This window comes from Peromyscus maniculatus, chromosome 4 (assembly GCF_049852395.1).
Source record: "Peromyscus maniculatus bairdii isolate BWxNUB_F1_BW_parent chromosome 4, HU_Pman_BW_mat_3.1, whole genome shotgun sequence".
In the NCBI taxonomy this organism is placed as follows: domain Eukaryota; kingdom Metazoa; phylum Chordata; class Mammalia; order Rodentia; family Cricetidae; genus Peromyscus; species Peromyscus maniculatus.
The window spans coordinates 104652920-104679704 of NC_134855.1; the positions used below are offsets into that span (position 1 = coordinate 104652920).

The window sequence follows — 26785 nt, forward strand, 5'->3', positions numbered from 1 at the left end:
CTCATTATATACTTTAAATCTAATTATTTTTAAGATATACCTTATACCAGGAGTTTTTTCTCATATTCAGCCGTCCCATCCACATATCAGATAACAACATCTGTGTACAGGTGTGAGCCACAAAAGGTCTGAGTCTTGAAGAAACTGCTAATTTAAGGCAGGTTGAATTACTCCAGTTTTTCAGTTCATACGTGAGTAATTTCATAGCCATGGTTTCATCTTGCCTGAAGGATTGTTCCAATAATTCAACTGCCAGTTGGCCAAAATCACTACAAAACAAACAAACAAAAACCCACTAAAGTATACACAGGTAAAGAAACTATAAGGCTATTTTGTTTTTGTTGAGAATCAAACATCTTTAAGCATGTTAGTTGGAAACTCTAATACCCTCTCCAAACAAAAGAATCAATAAAATATAATTTAAAAAATTAAGAGCTGGAGAGATGGCTCAGCAGTTAAGAGCACACTAGTAGCTCTTCCAGAGGGCCTAGCACCCACATGATGACTCACAATGGTATGGAACTCTGTCCCAGGGGATATGACACCCTTTTCTGGACCCCTTGGGCATCAGGCACACAAGAGGTATACAGACATATATGGAAGCAAAATACCTAAACACATAAAATGAAAACAATTTTTTAAAGATACTCTACTACTGAGTTTACACACACACACCCAGTCTACAAGTGCACTTTTAACCAACTACTCTTAAACTACCCTTTATTGTTTTAATATTGATTTTTAATGTAATTTTTATAGGTATGTGTGTGCCTAAGAATATGTATGTGCACTGAAAGTGAGCAGAGCCCACAGAGGTCAGAAGAAAGCATCAGATCCCCTGGAACTGCAGTTACTGTGGGTGCTGCAAACTGAACCCAGGTCCTCCGCAAGTGCAGACAGTGTCCTTAATCACTAAGCCATTGCTCCAGCCCCTCTACATTGTATTTCTAAACTTGGAAACAGGAACAATGTATCTAGGCTCTACTTCCATCATGAGAAATAACATGAACTGTAAATTCCCACTAAGTGGAAAAAGAATCCCTCTGAGAGTTTTCAGCAACAACTGTTCATCTCTTCCAAAATTGGCTTTACTTGGAGACAGGAAGAAGAACTAAATATCTATTATAAAACTTCTAAAAAAAATTAGCTTTCCAGATTGAAATGAACACTATCTCCCAAAGCAAACTATAAACTTGTAAACTATTTTATTCTTTAGTACTTGTGATTCCATCATCCAAAATGGATTCCCTGTTTAAATTCAGTTCATTTCTCAAAAACACACCTCAAGCGAGGCAGTGGTGGCTCACGCCTTTAATACCAGCACTTGGGAGGCAGAGGCAGGCGGATCTCTGTGAGTTCGAGGCCAGCCTGGTCTACAGAGTGAGTTCCAGGAAAGGTGCAAAGCTACACAGAGAAACCCTGTCTAGAAAAAAACAAACAAACAAAAAAAAACCACCTCAAACCAAATATTCTTTTTTAAAAAAAATTATTTTTATTTTATGTACATTGGTGTTTGCCTGTATATATGTCTGTATGAGAGTGTTGGATTCTCTGAAACAGGAGGTATAGGCAGTTGTGAGCTGCCATGTGGGAGTTGAGAATTGAACCCAGGTCCTCTGGAAGAGCAGCCAGTTCTATTAAGCGCTGAGCCATCTCTCCAGCCCCTCGTTCTTTTTTTTAATATTCCAAACAGAATTCTTGACATAATTGCTACTATGTATACTTATTTAACTTCTCCCATTTATTTCTTGATTTCTGAAATTTTTAACACATCAAATAGCAAATTTCTTTTCAAATAGCAAATTTCTTTTCAAATTTTAAAAGTACATAATGCACCTAAAATATTTTTGTCTTAGTTACACCAATAAACTCAATATGCCCCTTAACATCCCTGTTAAAGACATAGCAGCACCGGAGGGAGCATGCAGGCAAACACTTTAATGTGTTAAAATGTCACTCACTTGGAATACTGTTTGAGTTCCTCTGAAGTATCATCTACCAGGTCACTCTGCTTTGCTTCGTAAGCCATGGAACGATAGATCTTACAGGCAACTAAGGCTTTAGCCATTGATTCTTCACCATGCTGCCATAGAAAGCGGGCCATGACCTGTCTCTTCATAAGGCAAGCCCAAATTAATAATTCATTAAGAGGATAAGGAAAGCGCTTGGTTTCTGGATCATCAATATCTACAATTTCATCTTTGGTTCTTTTCTTCTTCCCTTCTTCCATAGCCGTATCCATCTTCAAGGGAAAAAAAATACTGTAAGACTCATAGTAAGGCCACATGAGGAGGCTGGGGACATAACTCTGTGGGACACAGCCTGCCTACTAGGCAAAGAGGTTTGGACCTGACCTCTAGCATCTTAAACCAGTAGTGGTGGTATTAAGAAGGCCATATGACAATTTTCTTTGTGTAGCCTTGGCTGTCCTGGAACTTGCTCTGTAGACCAGGCTGGCCTCGAACTCACAGAGATCCGTTTGCTTCTGCCTCCCTGAGTGCTGGGATTAAAGGCATATGCCACCACTGCCTGGCTTAGTGAAGTTTTTAAATAAATATCCTTGCCGGGCGTTGGTGGCGCACGCCTTTAATCCCAGCACTCGGGAGGCAGAGCCAGGCGGATCTCTGTGAGTTCGAGGCCAGCCTGGGCTACCAAGTGAGCTCCAGGAAAGGCGCAAAGCTACACAGAGAAACCCTGTCTTGAAAAACCAAAATAAATAAATAAATAAATAGATAAATAAATAAATAAATAAATATCCTTTATTCAACTCATAATGCCTATAACAAAATAATGTAAACTTCATAAACTTTATTTTTTTATTATAATTTATAATTCATCTTATAAAAATGTCAATTCAACAAAAAGGCTGAGGCATGGTCATAATATTTGAACTAATATCTGATAAAATATAAATTTAGTAAAAGTTTAGATAATACTTTTGTTGTGTATACTAGAATAAAAATTAAAGTCAGTTAAAAAAATTTTAAATCTGGCTATTATCACAGCTAAAATTGGACAAATTTAATAGAATCATAATTAATAATTCTCTTTCTTTGTGGAAAAATGAAGAGTCAAAGACATAAAAAAAAAGTCCCAAATCAAAAGATAATTCTCACTAAATCCAAGTTATTACTTAATAATACTAATTAGTAAAAAGCAAAATTTAGAAAGGAAAATATTTCCATCTTTAATATGCTTTACAAACCTTCTTTGAGGGGAGGGTTTTCAAGACAGGATTTCTCTGTGTAGCCCTGGCTGTCCTGGGACTTGCTCTGTACATCAGGGTGGCCTTGAACTTAGAAATCCACCTGCCTCTGCCTCCTGAGTGCTATTAACGGTGTGCACCACTACTGCCAGCCCAAACCTATTTTCTTTAAAGAATAAAACAACATACCTTTGGTCTGTAGGGTTGGGCTGTTTTAATGAAGTGATTGTGTCTCATTTTTTCCTTTTTATCAGCTCTATTGCCAAAAGTTTCGTGACTCTTTCTCAACTGAGGAGTGCTGCTGGAGGTGTTTCGACCTGATCTCTGAAAATGAGAGCTTATTTTTAAAAAAATGTTAAAATGCTGATATGTTACAAAAAATTTCAGGATGATTTATAAACATTTATAAATGTTTGTCTATGTGTAAAAATAGTTGGTTTAGGATTTCTTCCCTTTGTTCTTTTGAAATATCTGTCTCACTAAGTAGCCTAGGCTGGTCTTGAACTTGTGACTCTTGCTTCTGGCCCCAAAGAGCAAGGTTTACATGTGTATCACAACAAATGCACTCATCCAGCCTCTGGCTGTAGTCTCCTTTCTTTCTCTGACAGAGCTCTCTCTAACATTGCCAAGCTTGGCTCAGCCACCCAAGCAACTGGTATTACAAGTACGTACACGCTACTTATCCAACTTAAAAAAATATTTTAATTACTTTTAGTGTGAATGTCAGGTTTAGTTTTATGACATAAAGTAGCCCTGGCTGGCCTGGAACTCTTTGTAGACCAGGCTGACACTGAACTCACAGAGGTCCTCCTGCTTCTGCCGAATGAATGCTAGGATGAAAGGTGTGCACTGTTATACCAACTGATATCTCACATTCAAAGACAATTATCACTGTCACTATTCTAATAAAACTAACACTTTGTCCTTTTTATGATGCTGGGCGTCTAATTTAGGAAGTGACTGATACAAACTAGGGAATCATTCTACCTTGGAAATCCCCTTAATTTTTTGGTTGTTGCTTTGAGATAGGGTTTCAGCTGCAGTCCTGGTTAACCTGTAACTTACTAGGCTGGCCTAAAACTCATAGCCAGCCTCCTGCACCTGCCTCTCAAATGCTAGGATTATAGGTATGCCCCATCAAACTCAGCTCATATACCTAATTCTTAACATTTAACCACCAAAATTATACATACCCGGTTATTCCCTCCAAGACTATTATATATTAATCGAAAACGTTTTCGTGTGTATGTGCATCTGTAGGTTCCTCCCATGAGATATTCAATCACAAGTCCTATATCAATTAGAGTGATCTTGTATCCTGGAGGAAGATTACCCTGGAAACAAAATATTAAACAGACAGGATGGTATGAGTCAGTCTAACCTAACAAAGAAAGACACCTTGTTTTTACATACACAGAGGCTATAACTATGAAACCAAATACAGTCCATATCACAAATTGGCCACTTCTTTAAAGTTTAAGTTTTTCCTATATTATTACATAAAACCACATAATTCCTATATTATTACATCAAAAACCACAGAAATGACATTTTTTTGTTTATGAAGTTTGGTTTATTGCCAGGTATGGTGATAAACACCTTTAATCCCAGCACTCATGAGGTAGAAGCAGGTGGATCTCTGAGTCCAAGGCCATTCTGGTCTACATAGTGAGTTCCAAGAAAGCCAGGGCTATTTAGAGATCCTTTCTCAAAAAGAAAAATGATTTATTAATAGTACACTAACAGTAGAACATCAAAGTTTGACAAAATAAATTTTAAAAAGTATTTTAAGCTGGATGTAGTGGCACACGGCTTTAATCCTAGCACTCAGGAGGCAAGAAGCAGGCAGATCTCTTGTGAGCCCAGCCTGATCTACATAGTGAGTTCCAGGACAGCCAGAGCTACATAGTTACACCCTGTCTCAAGAAAACAAAATCCTAGCACTCCAGAAGCACAGGCAAGCAGATCTCTGTGAGTTTGAAGTCAGCCAGGCCTACAAATCGAGTTCCAGCACAGTCAGAGCTGTTACACAGAAAAATCCTGTCTCAAAAAAACATAACATTTTTTTTTTGGTGGATCTCACAATTAAAAAAAAAAAAAAAAAAAGGAAAGGAAGAAAAAAAACCATATTTGACACCAATAATTTGACTCTAAAATTAGTTGACAAACAATTAAAATGACTAATTCACAAAGAACATCAAGAGAAGAAAGGTATCATGCTTCATATATCCAGGGTGACAACTGCTAGCATGAATGTTAAAAGCACTTGGCTTTTCTTCAGCTCTGAATATCATCACCGTTCAGTGTCCTTTAACACTGAGACATATTTCTAGGTAAGATATTTCTGATAAGAGAAAGATGATATATCCTATCATTGACCTTCCTCTTCTAGACCAATTAACATTATAAAATATATTGTGTTCTATCTGCTATGAGTAGAAGCTTAGGAAATTGGGATTAATTTCATGTTTTCTTTTTTCTTGGTTTGGACACAATAAGTTCTTTATTATAAAGTTTTTTAAAAATTTATGTGTATGAATATTTTGTCTACATGTGTGTCTGTGAATCACATGTGTACGTACTGCTCAGAAGCCAGAAAAGGGACCAGAAGCCCAGGAACTGGAGTTACAATTAGGCCTCATGTGGGTGCTGGGAAAAGAATGAGTTCTCTCCAGTGCTCTTCTAGCTGATCCATCTCTGCAGTTCTAAGTTATTTACTCTTATGACAAAGATAGTTCTTATTTTATCTTGTACAAAAAGCTGTTGTTTCTATTCTCATTTTAAAAACGGACTTAGGTGTGTTGAGGGCAAAAATAAAGTGCAAATGACTAAAAGGTATAGTTTTCCTATAACAGAGACATCTCTTACCTGTTTGACATCTCGAATGAGATGGAACAGCATTGGATTGGTCGGACCTTGTTTCTTAAGGAAAAACAAGAGGAAACTATTAGCTTTGGTCTAAAATAAATAAGCTCTCTTTTTGTTACTTATAGTACTTACTCTTGAACAAATTCTAAAGACTTCCTTGCTAATGGGTTCAATTTTAATTTTTACTGTTTTATTTTTGGTTTATATTTCAGGGAGAAACTTCTTATCAATGAGTAATCCTTTTAATTTTTACACCAATTAACAAGAGACAGGACAAAAATAAGGTTCAGTGTAATTATACTAGATGGTAATAATGGATAAAACCAAAATAAGGCTATAACCTTATTTAAAAGAAATTTATAACCCATGGGGGAAGATACAATTCCTCTTAACTGGTCTAGATTTATTGAAAGCTGTGGGATATGAGAGCTACTTTAAGCACAGAATAAAATTTCAATAAATGAAGACTAGATAGGCAGAAAAATGCAGGCCAGCATATTAAGTAATCAATGCTTTACTAAGTAGTTTGTGTGTTAAGAAAATGGTAGGTAATATACTCAGCACACACAGCATCTGAGGTTGGAGGTACCACATGAAAAGACTAAGTGAGAAAGGTAGGTAGGGTGAAAATATGGCTACTATCTAGCATAATGACATAGGCCTTTAACCCTAGCTCTCTAGAGGCAGAAGCAGCCCAACTTTTATGAGTTCTAGACCAGCCTGGTCTATACTGAGAGTTGCAGATAAGCCTTGTCAACATAGTGAGACCCTGTATCAGAAATTTAAAATCACCAGTGTCTATTTCTGAAAACAATCAAGCTATATGGTGAGGATACTAAACAGCCACCAAAGATTTCTAAACTACAGAAACATATAGCAAAGTATGCTATTATAAAACCTAAAGAATTTGATCAAGGAAAGAGATTAAAGAAATATAGATAAGAAAATTAAAATGATGAACAGTGGTAGTGAACTCAATTAGAAATGACCAAGTAGTACAAAGCTATCAGGAGTAAAAAAAAAGTAGTAGAAATTGATGAATTAGTATTGAGTTTTCTAGAAGTTATAAAGCTTGGCTTTGTTCAGTATTCCTCATAGCATAGCTCAATTAAATTTGCACTGGATCCACAGAAAACTATGAGAAAGTGTTTACCCTTCCCAGTGGTACTAACACGAAATAGAGAGAGAGAGAGAGAGAGAGAGAGAGAGAGAGAGAGAGAGAGAGAGAGAGAGAGAGAGATAAAGAATATTAAGTTTTTACAAGAAAAAATTCACCAAAAGAAATATACCAGAAGGTCAACAACCATAAATTTAAGAAATAAGAAAGGAAAACTATTATGTACATTTCCCAATAATGAAAAAATAAAAAACCAAAATAAAACATCATCCTTTAAGTGAGAAGTGGATCCTATGCTTTTAAAAGGTAAGAAGGGAAAGAAAAGATGGGTTATGATGCCAACATCACTTTTTCCACATGGCTACATCAATAGAGAAAGGCTTCTAAAACTGGAGAGTGGCTTCAGACTGCCAAACAAGAATCCATAGTAAGAAACGCTGCACTTCTCCCCCATAGCAACTAAGACACTGAAAGCTATCAATAGGAGTGCATATTTTCAGATAAAATGACATTTTCAAAGACAATAAAACAGTGAACAAAGATTTTTTTATCAGACTTACAGTGTTATAAAGTTCTTCCAGTCTCGGAATGGTAAGGAATTTATGCATGCTTACTCCATTTTCAATAAGAAGTTTTACAAATGAAACTCTATCCATTACAAGAGCATCAAGCATAGCTTGTTCCAAGGATCCAACCTAGAGTATCAAATTAATAAATACATTTCACATGTTCCAACTATCAATTCCTTAAATACAAGTCCTTATGATTTATACCTAAATGTTCTCAAAGTGTGGGAACAAAATGAGATGCAAAACAGTTACCTAAGGTATTTAGAGAATGTATAAAAAGACCCACCTTATACAGGATTCCCTAAATAATGTTGCATAAATGCTCTATCTGTAAGACCGCAAATGTTGTATGGGGATGGGAGAAAGGAGCTCCGAAATCCATCACCAATTAGATTGAGAAAACAGGGCTGGAGATGCTCAGTGGGTAGGTGCCTGATTGCTGCCTCCAGCTCGAGAGCTGGAATTACAGGAGCCTGTCACCCACTCAGTTTATGCAGTGCTGGAATGGAACCCAGGGCTTCCTACAAAGCAGACAAGCACTCTACCTACTAGACTACATCCCAGTTCTACTTTTAATACTACATCATTAGATGCTTAAAAAGAACTCTTTGTAGTAAAAATTAATTTGGAAATCACCATGTTTACATTGCTGTTTTAATATTGTTCTGATTCTGTCCTCAAAGGTGTACCACACAACTACACACTTTCCCTTCTAGTATCACTACCTCCAATTCATCCTCTGTTCTTTACCTGGAGAAGGCTATGGTCTCTAATGTATTTTTTTTAATGATTTTTCCCCCTCTTTGGTTTTTCAAGACAAGGTTTCTCTGTGTAGCCTTGGCTGTCCTGGAACTTATTCTGTAGCCCAGCTGGCCTCGAACTCATAGAGATCTGTGGTGATATTGTGTTCCCCAAAATATTGTGCACCCTAGTAAACTTATCTGGGGTCAGAGAACAGAACAGCTACTAGATACAGAGGCCAGAAAATGGTGGCACACACACCTTTAATCCTAGCATTCCAAAGGCAGAGATCCATCCAGATCTCTGTGAGTTCAAAGTCACACTGGAAACAACCAGGCATGATGACTCAAGCCTTTAATCCCAGGAAGTGATGGCAGAAAGCAGAAAAGTATTTAAGGAGTGAAAACCAGAAACTAGAGCCTGGTTAAGCTTTTAGGCTTTTGAGCAACAAACAGTTCAGCTGAGATTCATTCAGATGAGGACACAGAGGCTTGCAGTCTGAGGAAACAGGATCAGCTGAGGAATTGGCGAGGTGAGGTGGCTGTGTCTTGTGCTGCTTTCTGATCTTCCAGCTTTAACACCAATACCTGGCTCTGGGTTTGTTTTAATTAATAAAACCTTTTAAGATTTGTGCTACAGAGATCCACCTGCCTACCAAGTGTTGGAATTAAAGGCATGCGTCACCACTGCCTGGCCTCTAATATACTCTATTTACCTAGTAAATACACATATTTGCTATACATGATGAAATTTCAAGACAGAAGCAAGGTTTTTAAAAAAATACTTTTCACTACTCAGTTTTGTGACAAGAAAAATATTTTGATGTTACACTCAAAAATAAAGTCAAACATACAAGAATGTAAATTTTTCTCTGAATTAACAGCTTATAATTTATCATGGATGTTATTCCTATTTAAGTAAGATTATTTTCTATCACAATATACAGACAATTATGCTATTACATAATAGAACATTTACATTCTAATCTATACCATTTTCCCTCTGCTCTACTCTACACATTATATTTACCCTGTCTCCCTTATAATTAGTCAGACAGTTTACAGGCAGTGAATAGAGTAGAGGGGATCCTAAAAAATACTCTTGCCCTCACAAAATTTATTTTCTAGGAGTAGAAAGATAAATCATGAATAAACAGTAAATAAAGGGACTGCACAGGAACCGGACTAAAACAAAGGCATGTCACAGTGAGTTCTGTACACAGAGCAAGAGTTCCAAGACTCTACAGATATTATTAAAATACCTTAAAAAAAAAAACAAAGTTATTAAGCAAATACACCTTACTAATATTTACACTTGGGGCAGAAAGGTAAAATGTGAGCATAAATCACAGTCCCAATATATACTTTCTTACCCTTTTTCCTTTCTGCAGTTGGAGGGACTAGTTCCAAGAACTGATACAAAATTCACAGATGCTCAGCTTTTGACAAAATGATGTATGCTGTCTATGGTAACACCAATATCTCTAGATTACTCAAAAAATTTAATAGAGCAGATATTAACATTATATTGATTATGGAATAAAAAAGGAAACTTCTGTACAGCCTAATTACATAGTACTCATTTTGTGGTTGGGGGAATCCATGGATATAAAACCTTTAGCTACTAAGTGTCCATTGTAGTTAACTTCATTATATGGTGTACTTAGATTATCCACATACCAGCCACTGCTGTCCATAAACAAATACATGATTTTTGGCAATATCAACTCTGTCCCATGCCAGTGTAAGGATAAGCTGGTCAAATGCAGATGCATTAGTACCTAATTGAATAAAGAAAACAGTTGGTGAGTATATCTCTATCACTTTGTAAGCATTTACAAACTGTCCATAGAACCCTTTAATTTACACAGCTGGTGTCTACCACAATGGAGCATTTGTATTTTCAAGTATAAAACTACATTGCCTCAGAATGTAGGAACCGAGGAACCAAAGATGATTTGTTTCTACCACAGGCATAGTACTTCAAGGATTCTGAAAGATGTTATTTCAGGTACTTTTCTGCACATATATAAGTATAGCCATATACTTAAAATTACTAAGAAAGGGATAGACAATACATTAGTAAGTGGGATCTGAGCTGGGGAGATGGATCAGAGGGTAAAGATACCCACTCCCAAGCCTGTCAACCCTAGTTCTGTCTCCTGGCCCCCATGGTAAACAAGTGTTCTCCAACCTCTACACGTGCATCACAGCATCACAAATGTGAGTGGGTTACACACCACACATAAATAAATAAAGAAATGTAATTTTTTTTTTAAAGACTGAATAAGCAGGATCAGGGATGAGAAGATGGCAGAGTAGATAAAGTATGTGCTCTGTGAACATGAAAACCTGGAGTTCCCTATCACCTTTGAAGAAAAAAAAAAAATGATAGTGAATGTAGCCCTATGGCTTGGATGGGGAGGAGAGAGACAAGTGGATTTCTGGAGTTCGCTTGCCACCAAGTCTCAATGGATCAGTGAACTAAACACACACACACACACACACACACACACACACAGAGAGAGAGAGAGAGAGAGAGAGAGAGAGAGAGAGAGAGAGAGAGAGAGAGAGAGAGAGAGAGAGAAAGAGAGAGAAAGAGAGAGAAATAGACAGAGAGAGATGGGGTCAGAGATGAGCATGACATGTAACATCTGTAATATTACCATTGGGACGCTGCATCAGGAGGACTGCCATGAGATTAAAGCCAAGTAAATCTACAGAGCAAGTCTGACTAAAAACCTAAGTTTAGTAGCTGCCTTATGAGACTCACTCTACATGACTTTCCTTAACAAAATACTGTGGTGGTATTGTGTTCCCCAAAATACTGTGCACCCTAATACACTTATCTGGGGTCAGAGACACAACAGCCACTAAATACAAAGGCTAGAAAATGTGGCACTCACACCTTTAATCCTAGCACTCCCGAGGTAGAAATCCCTCTGGATCTCTGAGTTCAAGGCCACATTGGAAACAGCCATGGTGATTCACACCTTTAATCCCAGAAAGCAAGCGAGTCTTTAATCCCAGGGAGTGGTGGTAGAAAACAGAAAGGTATGTAAGGCGTGAGGACCAGAAACTAGAAGCATTTTGGACTGGTTAAGCATTTGGCTGGTTAAGCTTTTAGGTTTTGAGCAGCACAGTTCAGCTGAGAGCCATTCGGATATGAGGACACAGAGGCTTCCAGTCTGAGGAAACAAGACCAGCTGAGAAGTTGGCCAGATGAGGTTAGCTGTGGCTTGTTCTGTCTCTCTAATCTTCCAGCTTCACCCCAATACTTGGCTCCAGGTTTGATTTTATTAATAAGAATTTTTAAGATTCATGCTACAGAATACTTTACTTTGTATGCAATAGTCTTTAAAGTATGAAATAGTTAAAACATTCCAGTACATAGATATTTAGGTTACTCTGAAAATTTTCAAGTATATTTTAGTTCATGTTTGATTATTTAAATACAATGATTCTCTAGAGGCTAATTTTCTGGATATAAGAATATGACTTTAAGTCAGGTGGTGATGGCGCACATCTTTAATCCCAGAACTCGGAAGTCAGAAGCAGGAGGATCTCTGTGAATTTGAAGCCAGCCTGGTCTACAGAGCAAGTTCCAGGATAGCCAGGGCTTTACAGAGAAACCTTGTCTTAAAAAACAAACAAACAAAATATCACTTTAAAGCTTCTGATACATTCAAGAAACTTGTACCATTTACATAGAAGATCTGTACTTCTCTATGTGGGAGGAGAGGTAGTGGCATTTACTTAGAATTTATTTCTACTTTAATTTATTATTATAATTATAATTATAATAATAATTTTTGAGTTTTTGAGACAGGGTTTCTGTTTATCCCTAGCTGTCCTAGAATTTGCTCTGTAGATCAGGCTGGCTCTGAACTCAGAGATCTACCTGCCTCTGCTTCCCGAATGCTGGAATTAAAGGTCTGCATCACCACTGCCCAGCAAAGTTTGTTTAGATAACATGTTGCTGAGGTTTCATGTGGCAACCCTGTCATAGCTAGAAGATATAATATCACAGCAGACTTCTTGGTCTCCTGGCTTACAGTCCTCTTGCAAAATGTTCCTTAGGTGTACATTGGTGTTGCAAATGTAGCAAATGGGATTGAGCACCCCACTGCAAGTTGTTCTCCACATTTTCAGCAGCCGTGGTTTTTGTAAACGTCCCTATCTTACATTAAAACAAGCTTCTCTGATGAGGAGTGAGAGCTACATTTATCAGACAAGGTCAGCACACAGAATGCCTTGTTTCTATTTTTATACAATAATAATATTGAAATACAATTCCATTAATCATGTCTTTGGATTCTTCCTCAAATAGTCATACTCATTTTCTCCATAAGATATTCATCTTTTTTTAAAATTTACAACCTTTAATTTAGTTATTACGTGTGTGTGTGTGTGTGTGTGTGTGTGTGTGTGTGTGAGAGAGAGAGAGAGAGAGAGAGAGACAGAGAGAGACAGAGAGAGAGAGAGAGAGAGAGAGAGAGAGAGAGAATGAGAATGAGAATGAGAATGTGAATGTCTGGGTGTGTACATGCCACAGCAATCATGTGTAGACCAGAGGACAACTTTCATGAATTGATTCTCTCCTTCCACTATAGATTCCAGGGACTGAACTTATATTATCAGGCTCGTGTGGCAAGTGCTTTGATCCGCTCAGCCATCTCAATGGCCCAATATAGCCGTTTTCAAATTCCTTCACTTTAACATTGATTCCTTAGTTTCTTCCTTTTTAAGATGAAGAAAAGATTTAAAAAAAAAAAAAAAAAAAAAAAAAAGCAGGCCACGTAGGATGACTGGCTAGCACACAGAATACATATGACAAACAGCACAGAGACATACTGTTCTATTGTCATCTTATGTTGTGATATCTACATCATCTCTCTTTTTACTATATTTATGACTTCTGGGTTTCTTAATACTTATGCATCTCTTGATCCCAAGATGATATATACATAATTATGTTATTGTTTACATTTAAAAACATTATATTATTTTTAAAAACATACTGGCAAGTTGTTGTGGTCTAATATTTGGAACATCCTTATGGATAACAAAACAGTGACCTTTGCTCCTGCCAAATATGTCGTTTTCAGGTACCCAGACAAGACACTTTTCATTTCTTATTTTTGTAACATTTTGAGAGAAAAACAAAGTACATATGTATCAACCCCTTATTCCTAGAAGACAACACTGGTTTTCAAATTTTCTTCAAAAGAAAACAGCATATCCCACACCTTGCTTGAGATGGAGCATCTCACTACCTTAGAGTACGCCCTTTCAGGGGCGCTGGCCGACAGTGAGGCGCTCTGGAGTACCGGTGCTGAGACTGCAGCTGCACAGCACCACCTGACTTTATATACAGGGCCATACAGCAAGCGTTTGACCCACAACTCACACCTGTTGTTTTTTAATTAAAAAACTGCTTTTCCATATAATGTATTTGAACAAGTTCCCCTCCTCAATTCCGCCCAGATCCATTCTACCTCAACGTCATGTTCTCTCCCTATCAAGCATGTAAGCATTCATACACTCACACACAAAACCAACCCCAAAATGAAAATCAAAACAAACAGAAAGCCAATAATATAAAATAAAAAAAGATCAAAATGAAATAAAAATCCTCCCCCTACAAAAATAAACCACAGATGCCAGGGCAGCTCCCATGCCCAGGAATAATTGGTCAATACAAAACCTGTTACAAGTTTAAGGAGATAATTGAGTCTGGAGGCATAAATTTTCAAAAATAAAAATAAAAGTTTACAGGACAGAAAACTACAAATCTACAAAACTAATTTGTTGTTAACAAAAAAGTAATAGTGTCTTTCATTTAAAAAAAACAAAAAAACTATTGAAAACCTACTCACTCCTTAACCTTTAGCTAAATGAAAAGTTCTACCTTATATAAATAAGACGTAAATTAAAGATTATAAGATTTTAGAATCTTACCTTTTTAGTCAAGCATGGTGGCTCAGACCTTAAACCCAGCACTCAGGAAGCAGAGGCAGGAGGATCTACATGAGTTCCAGGACAGCCAGAGCTATGGCAAGACTATGTCTCAAAATACCAAACAAAATAAAAAACACTTACCTTTCAGCAGTGCGGTAAGAATGGCCACATCTATATCTTGATGTTCCTCTGATCCAATGTGGAAAACAGTGATCTAGTTCAAAATATATTAATAGTATGTCTTTATTTTTAAAGCTAAGGTATTATAAAACAAAAAACAATTTCAATTACTACAGAGAAAAATGTCTTTATGTAGATTTATATAGAAACATATCTGCAGGACTGGCAAGATGGCTAAGTGGGTAAATGTGCTTGCTTGCCATATGTGACGATTTGAATGAGGATAGCCCTATAAGCTCATGTTTGAATGCTGGGTCCTCAGTTGGTAGAACTGGTGGGGAAGAATCAGGAGATGTGGCCTTATAGGAGGAGGTATGTCACTGGGAGTAAGCTTTAGGTTTGGTAAGCTATAACATTCTCAGTTAGCTCCCCTCCCTCGTGGTTGTCTCAACATGAAAGCTCTCAGTTACTGCTCCAACTCCATGTCTGCCTGCTGCCATGCTCCCTGCCACGATGATCATGAACTCACCCTCTGAAACTGTAAGACCCCATTAAATGCTCTTTTGTAAGTTGCCTTGGTCATGGTGTTTCTACACAGCAAAAGAAAAGTAATTAAGACACCATACAAACCTGACAACTAAGTTCAGTCTCCAGAAACCATGTAAAGGTGGAAGGAAGGAACTCACTACACAAAGTTGTCCTCTGAACTCGATACATACATGCCCACACAATCACACACACATACAATATTAATAATGTTTTTTATACAGAAATAAATTTTTGAAGTCACTTACATATCTCTATAACTATAGATTATTAAATCTATACACATAAGTGACCTAATATTTCTTTTTTTTTTTTTTTTTTTTTTTTTTTTTGAGTTGAGGATTGAACCCAGGGCCTTGTGCTTGCTAGGTAAGCGCTCTACCACTGAGCTAAATCCCCAACCCGTGATCTAATATTTCAACCCTAAATGAAACAGAAAATTAAGATTACCACTAATCAAATGTATCATCAGGCATATCCAAAAGTAGTTTGTTTCATATAATAATCACTTCTTTTTAATCTATCTTATGTCAGCTGGAGAGATGGCTCAGAGGTTAAGAGCACCGACTGCTCTTCCAGAGGTCCTGAGTTCAATTCCCAGTAACCACACGGTGGCTCACAACCATCTGTAATGAGATCTGGTGCCCTCTTCTGTGTACATAATAAATCTTTAAAAAGAAATCTATCAGCCGGGCGGTGGTGGCGCACGCCTTTAATCCCAGCACTCGGGAGGCAGAGGCAGGTGGATCTCTGTGAGTTCGAGGCCAGCCTGGTCTCCAAAGCGAGTTCCAGGAAAGGCGCAAAGCTACACAGAGAAACCCTGTCTCGAAAAACCAAAAAAAAAAAAAAAGAAATCTATCTTATGTCTGTCAGCTGACTAAGCAGTTTGGGGGTAGAGGTTAGAGATTACTATCAGGACAAATCATGTTGCTCTTTCTACAGAGTGAGCATTTACTCAAGTGATTAATGTATTCCTTTTTTTCTTTTGCGGAAAATTCCTGCAATGTAGGAAGCTTTTACCTAGGTACTTTTCAAAAAGTAAAAGGTAATTACTACACAAGTACAAAGTGTTCAACTACCTTCATTTCATGTAGAACAAAGCCTGCAATGAAACACAATGCACATCAACACGTGATCAAAGCCAAAGACCAAGAAGTGACAGCAATTCTATGTTCCTATTTACTTACAAAACTTATAATTTTATCTCTGAAAATAAGCCTATGTTTACATGTATGACACGAAGCACACAGACCTTTAGTCTAGTAGTCTTCAACAGAGGAAAAGGCTTGAAATACTTTCCCAGACATCTGTTAGAGAAGCCACTAGCACCTATAGGTCTTCTTCTCCTTTGTGGACGTGTGTGCAGGGGTGTGGGGTGGGGGTGTATGTGTGGTTTGCACACAGCATCCACATAAAGGCAAAGGGCAATTAGCAATAGGTGGTTCTCTTTACACCAGGTAAGTTACAAATTCAGGTCATCAGGTTTGATGGCAAGCACCTATAGCCACGGAGCCATGCTGCTTATTCCTCTGCAGTCTTCTTAAATACTAAGCATAGTCAGTGGAGACTCAGTTATGAAAATTCCTTTAGAAGAATAAATACAATGTCTCAACACTATATGAAAATTAGTCTTTAGATGCCATCACTCAGCTGGAGATCAATAAGTAAATGACAGAACAGCTTTAAAAACTTAAAACACAAACTAAAAAGTTATATATTGTATGAATCAGACGTGCTTTAAAAGAAATAAAATATTTATTTTGCTGAAATCTACTCACAAGCTCTTTTTTTTTCATGCACTCCATCAATGTTTGAAATAAATGAACTGCTTCACTTTGGCCAAAGTTAAAAGTTTTTTTGATAGTTGATATAATATCAGGCTCTGCTGCATCAGGAAGATTCCTGGTAGAAGAAGAAAAACAACTTACTTCACTTTAACCTTCTCTGTAGGATCAAAACAAAGTACAGGTAGACCCAAGCAAGGCTTCTGAAGGTTCTATAGTAATACTAAATAGTAACTTCCTGAGACACCCATTATTAATCTATGGCATAGGAATGGAGTATTTCCACTTCAAATTATTTTGTGAATGTTTTAAACAAAGTATGTGATGTAGTATTAGTACTCAAGATTTTACAAGGTATCATAAGGATAATTCTATATTATGACTTATAAAACAATTTACCAAGGTGTCTTCAACATGGACACATTTACACAGCTCAAAGTATCAAAATGCACAAGTTCATGATCAAAGTCTCTGTTGGCCTAGTTTCACTTCAGTTCTTTTCAGGAATCACAAAAGTCAACAAATGTGATGTTCTGTGGAATATTCCTTTACGCTGTGTGAATATATGTCGCTGTGATTGCTTTAATAAAGAAGCTGACAGGCCAATAGCTGGACAGGATAAGGTTAGATGGGAGAACCAGACTAAGGACATGGGAAAAAGAAGGGTGATGTCAGTGGAGTCACCAGCAAGACATGGAAATGAAACAGGAGATGCAAGATGAAAGAGAGGTAAAACCATGTGGCAAAAAGTAGATTAATATAAACGGGTTAATTAAAATTGTAAGAGTTAGCTAGTAACAAGCCTGAGCTATTAGCTTGAGCATTTAGAATCAATAATAAATCTGTGATTATTTGGGAGCAGCTGCCAGGACACAGAAAAACTCCACCTACAATGTTCTAAAATCTTTTTCAGTAATTTGAGTAATTTTCTTCTTAAAAGTGAAAGTTCACAAGTTCCCATGTCATCCCGGCATAAAGAGCACACTACTCTCTGCACATGCCAGTTTGGGTGTATGTGCTGCCATAGGCGAGCACAGGTATCTCCTCCTCTGGAAACAGACTCATACATCTTCTGCCCATTAAGTTAACTGCTAACGTTCAGAAATTTAACACACAGGTTCCATCTTTATTCAGCTATAACCATTCCACTATACAGATATGCCAAAATGTATTTATTTAAGCTTCTTCTGGTAGATGTTACACTATGTCTTTTTCTTGTACAAATCACCCTACAACAAGAAATTCTATACAAGTGTTCACCTGTAGAAATCATTACATGAAATTAAACTATCAGGTCAAAGGTATGTCTCCAAAGCAATCATGGTTTTCTAAAGATGACCACACTTTAGTTCATTCCAATAGTGTATGACACAAGCTACTGCCTTAGATCTGAACAAAGTATTTTATTCAATCTGAAATTTTCATGTTCATTAGACAAAGGAGTCCAGTACTGCATAAACTACAAAACTCTAATATATTGTCAAGTCTGCTATACTCTACACTCACCCTCCTTCTTCTGTCTGCTTATGGATATATGCTAGTAAATCGGCAGCTCTGCCTGTCCCTTCACACACAACAACTGGAACAGGGGGGCTTTCCTGAAGGTACTCCAGTACTGTAAGGATGACATTTGGCCCGCCTTCAAATATCAAAGCCACCACAGGAACACCTTGCCCAATTCCTGAAAAGGATAAAAGTTTAATTAGTAAATCTGACAAAACTTAGTAATTTAACCTTATTTCTTATGAGACAGTTGGCTTTCTTTGATGCACTGGATGTAGTCAGTCTCATACAACGGAGCACTAAACACTTAATCGCTGAAATCTGTTCTGGGTGATAAAATCAGAAATTCAAAAAATGACTTAGTGCCAACTAGAATGTGCATATTTACTGAAAATAAACTTTTATGTATTTATTAATTGAGCTCTTGGCAAGGTATATATTAGGATTAATTTGTGGCTTAATATGTTTCTTTGTTTTTTTCTTAGTTTTGAAAGTCTTGTCATGTAACCCAGGCATGTCTAGAATATAAGAGCCTCCTGTCTCAGCCTCCTGAGAGCTGTGATTACAAGCAAGAGCACCATGTGGGGCTTGTTTTACATTTTAATACTGTATTGGTTGAATTTCTAATATATATCTACTTTTATTTAATTTTAATAAGAATCTAAGACCGGGGCTGGAGAGATGGCTCAGCAGCTAAGAGCACTGACTGTTCTCGAAGAGGAACTGGGTTCAATCCCCAGCACCCACATGCTTAAACTTATCTTTAACTCGCAACCTGCTTTAACACTAGTCCTAGGGGATTTGACACTCTCTTCTGGCTTCTGTGGGCATCAGGCATGCACACAGTGCACAGACACATAATACAGGAAGATGAGACACCCATAAATGTTAAATAAATAAATAAAATAAAATAAAAAGAATCTAAGACCTCTACAAGATAAAAGAAAGAAACTAGTGAAGAATACTACTTTTCATTTTTACAACAACCTAAAGTGTGGTGACAAAACATAAAATACTTTTTTTTTAAGATTTATTTATTTATTATGTATACAGCATGTATGACTGCAGGCCAGAAGAGGGCACCAGATCTCATTACAAATGGTTGTGAGCCACCATGTGGTTGCTGGGAATTGAACTCAGGACCTCTGAAGAGCAGTCAGTGCTCTTAACCTCTGAGACATCTCTCCAGCCCCTCATAAAATACTTCTAAGTATAGGTTTATAAAACATCACTAGTTCTCAGAGTGGGCAAGATGGCTCAGTGAGCAAAGCAAAGCATCAATGAGTTCAACTGCCAAGTTCCACAGAGGATCTTGAGAATCAGCTTCTAGGAGCTATCCTGTGACCTCCAGACACCCCACATTGGGAGAGAGGAAGTAATAAAATAGAATAATTGTATTTATTTAAGATGTCCTTTATGTGTATAAGTGCTTTGTCTGCATGTCGGTCTGTGCACCACATGTGTGCCTAGTATCCTCTGAGGTCAGAATAGGGCACCATATTCCCTGGAACTGTTGTTATGGACAGCTGTAGGCCACCATGTGGGTGCTGGAAACTGAACTCAGGTCCTCTGCAATAGTAACAAGAGCTCTCAACCACTGAGCCATTTATCCAGCCCAAGAATATTTTTTAAATTACTGGTTTACACAAACGTTGTGACTCTACTATGTATGTTCTTCGGTAATTTTTCTATTTCTATATCACAGCATCAGAGTTCATCTTCTTGGTGTACTAGGGTTATAGAATTCCTTCTACTTGTAATAAAATATAGAGGTTGAAGAAGAAAGTTCAGTCACAGTTGGAAAGGAAAATCTGTTCCAAGAACATCAGCTTTGAAGACTCATTTGCCAACAGCAATATAGACTCACTTGATAAACTTTAGGCAAAGCTCATTCTTACTGGTATTGCTCCTTTTACATCACTATTGCCTCCCTACTCCCCCACCCCCACCCCTTTTTCCCCCTTTTTTCTTCATGACAGGGTTTCTCTGTATAGCCCTGGCTGGCCTCAAATTTACAAAGATCAGCCTGCCTCTGCCTCCAAAGTGCTGGGATTAAAGGCATACACCACAGCTACATCACTATCTTGAATGTTGAAATACATATTAGAATCACCACACATGCCGGGTGTTGGTGGCGCATGCCTTTAATCTCAGCACTCGGAAGACAGAGGCAGGTGGATTTCTGTAAGTTCGGGGCCAGCCTGGTCTACAGAGTGAGTTCCAGGAAAGGTGCCAAAGCTACATAGAGAAACCCTGTCTCGAAAAACCAAAAAAAGAAAACCATAATAATAATAATAATAATAACCACACATTAAGGCTGTTAGTTATTAAGTACTTTTTTGAGCTATAGGGGTTTACAACAGCAACAAAGTTTAAAAACAAACAAAAGTTTGTTTGTTTGTTTGTTTGTTTTTTGATTTGGCCTTGAAACCTAAGTATGCAACTTGGCTTGAGACGTCTTTTCTTAGGTCGTACCATTTTGTTTAAGATCAGCCATTTTCAGATGCTTTGTAGGTTTTCTTGCTATGTAAAGAAAGGTGTACTTACTTGAAAGAGCATGCTACTTTTCAAGTATGCTGCTGGCTATTAATACAGCTTTGAATAATTAAACAGTAACAAATCTGTGAACTTCTTACTAGCATGAATTCTTTGCTGATTGATGGTTTTTTCAAGGTCTCGTCTCAGTCTGACTTCTGCCCCATACTTCCCAACAGTGCCATCATCCACCAATATGAAATGGGAGTGGAGATTATTTAGAACGTTCAATTTGCTCAGGGGATTCAATAGGGTTTGATAAGGAGCAACCACCTAAACAAGAGCAAAAGAAGAGACGGTGGAAGGCAGCTGAATGTAATACAGCGTAAGTTAAATTCTGAAGTGACCCACAAAAGGTATCATTCTATTTTCATTTAGATATGAAGAAAAAGCATAAGCTTTTAAGTATTTGAAGATGAATAACAGATTGAACCACATAATTACATATTCCTACTTTCTGCAAAATTATGCTTTTTATCATCACATGCAAATGGAGCAGTATGGAAGTATACATACAGTGCTAATACACTGTAAGGTTATTTAGTGAGTAAAGTACAATACAGAAGACAATAAGAAAACAGCAAAATATGATAGTGTTATTTTCCAAAGCATAAATACAACCATTTCAAGCTGACATTAGAAATTTAATAACACTCAAAAATGATCTCCATAATTCAGTTATTGTTGTTGTTGTTGTTTTGTTTTTTGAGACAGGATTTCACTATATAGTCCCAGCTTGCCTGGAACTTACCACATAGATCAAGCTAGCTTTGAACTCAGAGACTGGCCTGCCTCTGCCTCCACTGCTTCATGATGGCATTAAAGGCCTGTGCCACCATGCCCAGCTAGTTTTATTTTAATAGGCTTGTGATGAATATCTATAAACCAATTCACATCTTCAACCTATTCAAATAAAATCTGATTCCTAATCTTAATGACAAAATTAATCATTAATGTTATAAACAGAGGGCCGATCTCTAAGTTCGAGGCCAGTCTGGTCTACAGAGCAAGTTCTAGCACGCCAGGGCTCTCAAAATACAAACAAAAAAATCAATTACAAATACTAATATGATATAGAAAACATGTTAAAATAACATTCTACATGAAAGACAGAAAACAAAAAGTACCAACACTATTATAAGCATTTATATTGATAAATGCATTTTCCAAAGGATCAGAAAAAGGCCACTGGAACTTTTGTTTTAAACTTAATATGAAAGTATAGTATAGCCTATCAAGTCAGCCAACATTATTTCTGTTTAAGCTCAAACTTAAGACATACAAAAAGCATTCTTACATCTCTCCCAACAAGATCATTTCTGTTTTCTATCACTCCCCATGGAGCTATTCCAATAGTGCAAATCTTTCGAGATGATCTGGAAGCATGTTCTTTGAGGGCATCACCAACATGTTTTGCCACACCTGTTCATATAAAATTTATTCACCATTAGAAAAACCCTGTATTTACCTTCTAACATTACAATTTATGATGTTTCTTTAAATAGAAGATTCTAAGGCTGTAAGATCCTAAGCCAAGCTTACAAAAAATGTAAAATAACCAAATAGATTAACAAAACAAAATCCCACAATATCAAATTCACTGCAACTGTTCAAAACACATGTAAACTGAATCCTATCACACTGGTAGGTAGGCCTAGTCCTAACCAACTGATGTATCTTTTAGTTTGCTTCTTTTAACATATTAGATCCCCTCTTTCATATAAAACATAGGAAATAACATCTTCACTGATCTTTTCCCACTGCCTTCCTTGCTTACAGTCCATTTTCAAAACACAATCAAGTAATCTTTGTTCTTACCAATTAGCACCTTAAGAAACCTTCACTTCTTATTCAAGAAGCCAAGACACAATGTTTGTAATGGCTTTTAAGACCTTAAAAAGTTATCAGTCTGTGCTCCACTGCGCTTCCATATCACCATGCTTTACCATGTCCCAAGAACTTCTGACCAACATTCCTTGCTTACTTCCCCTTATGTTACAATACACTAGTGATTTTTCTCATCTCTCAGTGCTCTGCTCTAAGTTTTTCTGTTTCTTTGTTTCCTTTCATCTTTCTTGAAATGTCATCCTATCATTAAAAATCTGCTTACTCTTGTCAACTTGACTGAATTGCAAAGTGAAGAGACTAATAAAGCTCAGTCAGGTATGGGTGTCTGATGTTTCCAGACACATTTGATCAGGGAGGCTCTGATGTGATGAATGGATTCATAGTACAATGCCATTATTTAGAGGTCATGAAGGGAGGAGGTAGGGCCAAGCTGAAGGAAGCAGCTCTCTAGGGACATGTCCTTGCTCCTTATATTTCCACCTCCCTGCTTCCTGGCCAATATAGCATGGACTTCTCTACCCTGCCATGCTCTTCCCACCATGGCAGACTGACATTTCTAGAACCATGAGTCAAAATAAACAGTAACTCTCTTTAAAGGTGGTTTTTCTCAGGTACGGGTAATGTAAGGAGACAGATATAGTAGTCTATCATTCTGTGAGATGGTACTTCTTTATCCCATGTTTCTGCATAGCACTGGTCATCTAATATACTATATATACACATCTAAATTATCCACCTACTGCATACATATCCCCACTATAATACTGAAAGTGTCTATTTTAAAGAACAATATATATCCTAGAGCTCAAAGAATGCATAACAATGAGGCTCAATAAATAGTTATCAATAATGAATCAATGAGATACTTAAGGTGATTTAAATAAATAATTATGTTTCACTTTAATCATTAAAATTAACCCATCCTCCTTCAATTCAAAGTTTAAACATTACACAAAAGATCTTGAATGAAAGGGAAATAATAGATAAAAAATTAATTTTTGAAGGCCATTTTTTTCCACAATTTTATTTTAATGTGCATACAAGTCTGCCTGCATGTATGTATGTGAACCACATACGTCCCTTGTGCCTGACAAGGCCAAAAGAAGGTGTCAGATTCCCTGGACCTGGACAACTGTGAGATGCCATGTGAGTGCTGGAAACAAAATTCATCCTCTGCAAGAGCAGCCAGTACTCTTACCTACTGAGCCATCTCTCTTGCTGGCAAAGGACACGCCTTTACCTCTACCAAAGGAGGAGACTATCATTCTTCTACCAGTCTATCAGTAGTCAGAAAATGATAACACTTTGCTTTACAGTAGAGTCAGGAAATATTTTTGCAAAGTACAAGCAGTAAGCATTTTGACTGTGCTGATTATTAACTTACTACTCTTTGTTACAATTATTCACCTTTGCTATTGTAGCACAAACAGATAAACAAATGAATGTGGTTATGTTCAAATAAAATTTTATCCATACGAATAAAGATTAACTAAACTGGATTTGGCATACAGGTTAACTTTGCCAACTTTTGCTCTAAAGTGTGTATTTTAATGGCCTGAATGACAACCAAGCAGATTAAGTTATTTTTACCAGTGATATTACCAAGGATTATAGATTAATAGAAGAATCAAATGTATTTATAATTTATTATTTCAAATGCCTAACTGATATGAAAGACTGACAAATATATTTAATAAAACTGATAGTGTTCATATTACCTGTGTTTACTCCTCCAGTTAAAATCCAAGCTCCAGTTGTAACCGCAGCTTTAATAAGACCCTTTCCAAGCAACTGCTTGATTCTTGGATGAAGCTCAAATTTCTGCATGCCTCCGTGTACAGAAATAACAAGTTTGGGTAACTCCATTTGCCATTCTTTAAGCAGAAGTTGCAGAATGATTTCAGGTTTGGTATCATATGACAGTCTCACATACTAAAACGAACAAAGGGCCAAAATAACAATGTTCAGAGATTTAATAATGCAACATTATCTGTTATTCAAAAAAATCTACTTGCCTAGGGTTGGTGGCACATGCCTTTAATCCTAACATTTGAGAGACAGATACAGGCAGATATCTGGGAGTTCGAGGCCAGCCCAGTCTACAGAGTTGTTGTGGGATATTTGTATACTGTGAAGGTGTACTGTTGTGATTGGTATAATAAAAAGTTGAATGGCCAATAGCTAGGCAGGATGTATAGGCTGGATTTCTGGGGAAAGAAAGGAAGAAGAGGAGGATAATAGGCATGAAGGAGAAGCCAGGAGACATGGGAAGGAAACAGGAGGTATCAGATGGAAGAGAAGTAACACCATGTGACAGAAAATAGATTAATATAAATGGGTTAATTTAAGTTCTAAGAGCTAGTTGAGACAAGCCTAAGCTAAAAGTTACATTTTCATAATTAATATACGTCTCTGTATAATTATTTGGGAGCTGACTGGTGGGACAGAGAAAGACTTGTTACATATGGGGCCCAAAGTTCAGGCACACATTTCCACGTAAGGCCTGAGAAAACTTAAAAAAAAAAAAAAAAAAAAAGCAGCACCCGACTTCCTAGTGACCCAGTGCTTGCGACTCAGAGGGTGGCTGCTGACCAGGGAGCACTGGAGCAGCTATCGCGCTAAGCACAAACAGCACAGGCTCAGCAAATTCCCAGAGCTGGAGATGCTGCTCCCAGCGGGTGCTGCAGACATAAGGCTTGGCTCTCACAGACCTGAGCAGAACAGAGCCAGTGGCCAGCTCAGAGCCACGCAGCAAGCGGGTTTAAGGCTTGGCACACACAGTCAGAGAAGGCTGCAGATGTACAGCAAAGCAGTCCAAACCAAGAAAACCTCTACAACAGGTACAATAAAAAATGAGTATAGACAGTCATAGGGGAAAAAAAAAGGTTAAAAATAGTAATAAAGTCTTTAAAGAAAGAGTAAAGTAATATATATTAAAGTAATAATATATATCATATAATAATGTATATTAAAATTTTATACATATGCATATGCGCAATGTAAGGGTGAAAATGCACAGGGCATCTGGATCCTATATGGTGCTTTCAAGACTTTAAATTTTTTGAATGCTGATGAGATAACAGCAGCTGCTGAGAGACACTGGATTATGAAAGGAACTGTTAAAGTAAAGCAATCTATATATTTTAAGAATGTCTTAACTTTAAAATGGAAGCCAAAAGATATGTTGCATTGGGGGAGAGGTTATGCCAGATTTCTCGGGAAAGAAAGAGGATGAAGACTATAGGTACATGAGAGACATCAGAAGACACAGAGAGGAAACAAGAGGTACAAGAGGAAAGACAGGTAATACCACATGATAGAATATATATTGATATAAATGGGTTAATTTAAGTTATAAAAGAGCTAGTTGAAACAAGCCTAAGCTAAAGGCCGAGCTTTCATAATTAATACAAGTTTCCCTGTCATTATTTAGGAGCTGGCTGGCAGGACAGAGAAAGACTCCTTACACAGAGTGAGTTCTAAGCTAGCTAGGCCTATACAGGGAAACCCTATCTCAAAAAAACAAAAAACCACCAACAAAAAATTTACATAAATTAGGTAACATTTACATTCCTAGAAATATAAAATAGCAAATGGCTTTTAAATTTTGAAAAATTTTTGTGATACATAGTACTAACACTATAACTCACACAAATCAACATAGATATCCATTTATCTATTTATACTCAATTATTAATTAATTCATCAATAGCACTTACTGCCCTGTTTAACTATGAGTACACAAAGACAAAGAACATATGTTTTAGGAACTAGTCAGCTAAAAAGCAGTAAGAACTTATGGGATTAAAGAGGAAAACTTGGAGATGAATATGCACTACTTTTCCTAAGACAGGGAGGAGGAAGAACAATGCAAAGTTTATAAAATGTCAATGTAAATGATTAACAATTACATTACAGAACTCTTAAATACACAGAATTTAAATTCCTGCCAACAAATGCATATAAGTCATAAGAGAAATAATGCAGTT

The 26785-nt window shown here is 37.1% G+C and overlaps 1 protein-coding gene across 5 annotated transcripts in view; it reads right to left on the bottom strand.

The window, feature by feature from the left end:
* The window catches only part of Trpm7 (transient receptor potential cation channel subfamily M member 7), a 103495-nt gene that overhangs the window by 44053 nt on the left and 32657 nt on the right, over window positions 1-26785 (bottom strand). For all 5 annotated transcript variants that reach the window (XR_013050726.1, XR_013050727.1, XM_076570568.1 and 2 more), the window contains exons 5-17: window positions 24515-24728; window positions 22246-22370; window positions 21050-21221; window positions 18417-18591; window positions 16905-17028; window positions 14602-14674; window positions 10180-10280; window positions 7751-7885; window positions 6074-6127; window positions 4399-4539; window positions 3395-3529; window positions 1962-2242; window positions 41-269 (exon numbers count right to left, since the gene is read on the bottom strand). Coding sequence is in view for 3 of the 5 variants with exons in the window: in XM_076570568.1 (XP_076426683.1) it covers window positions 41-269; window positions 1962-2242; window positions 3395-3529; window positions 4399-4539; window positions 6074-6127; window positions 7751-7885; window positions 10180-10280; window positions 14602-14674; window positions 16905-17028; window positions 18417-18591; window positions 21050-21221; window positions 22246-22370; window positions 24515-24728 (1959 nt within the window). In the remaining 2 variants the exon portion in view is untranslated. The remainder of the gene's footprint in view (window positions 1-40; window positions 270-1961; window positions 2243-3394; window positions 3530-4398; window positions 4540-6073; window positions 6128-7750; window positions 7886-10179; window positions 10281-14601; window positions 14675-16904; window positions 17029-18416; window positions 18592-21049; window positions 21222-22245; window positions 22371-24514; window positions 24729-26785) is intronic.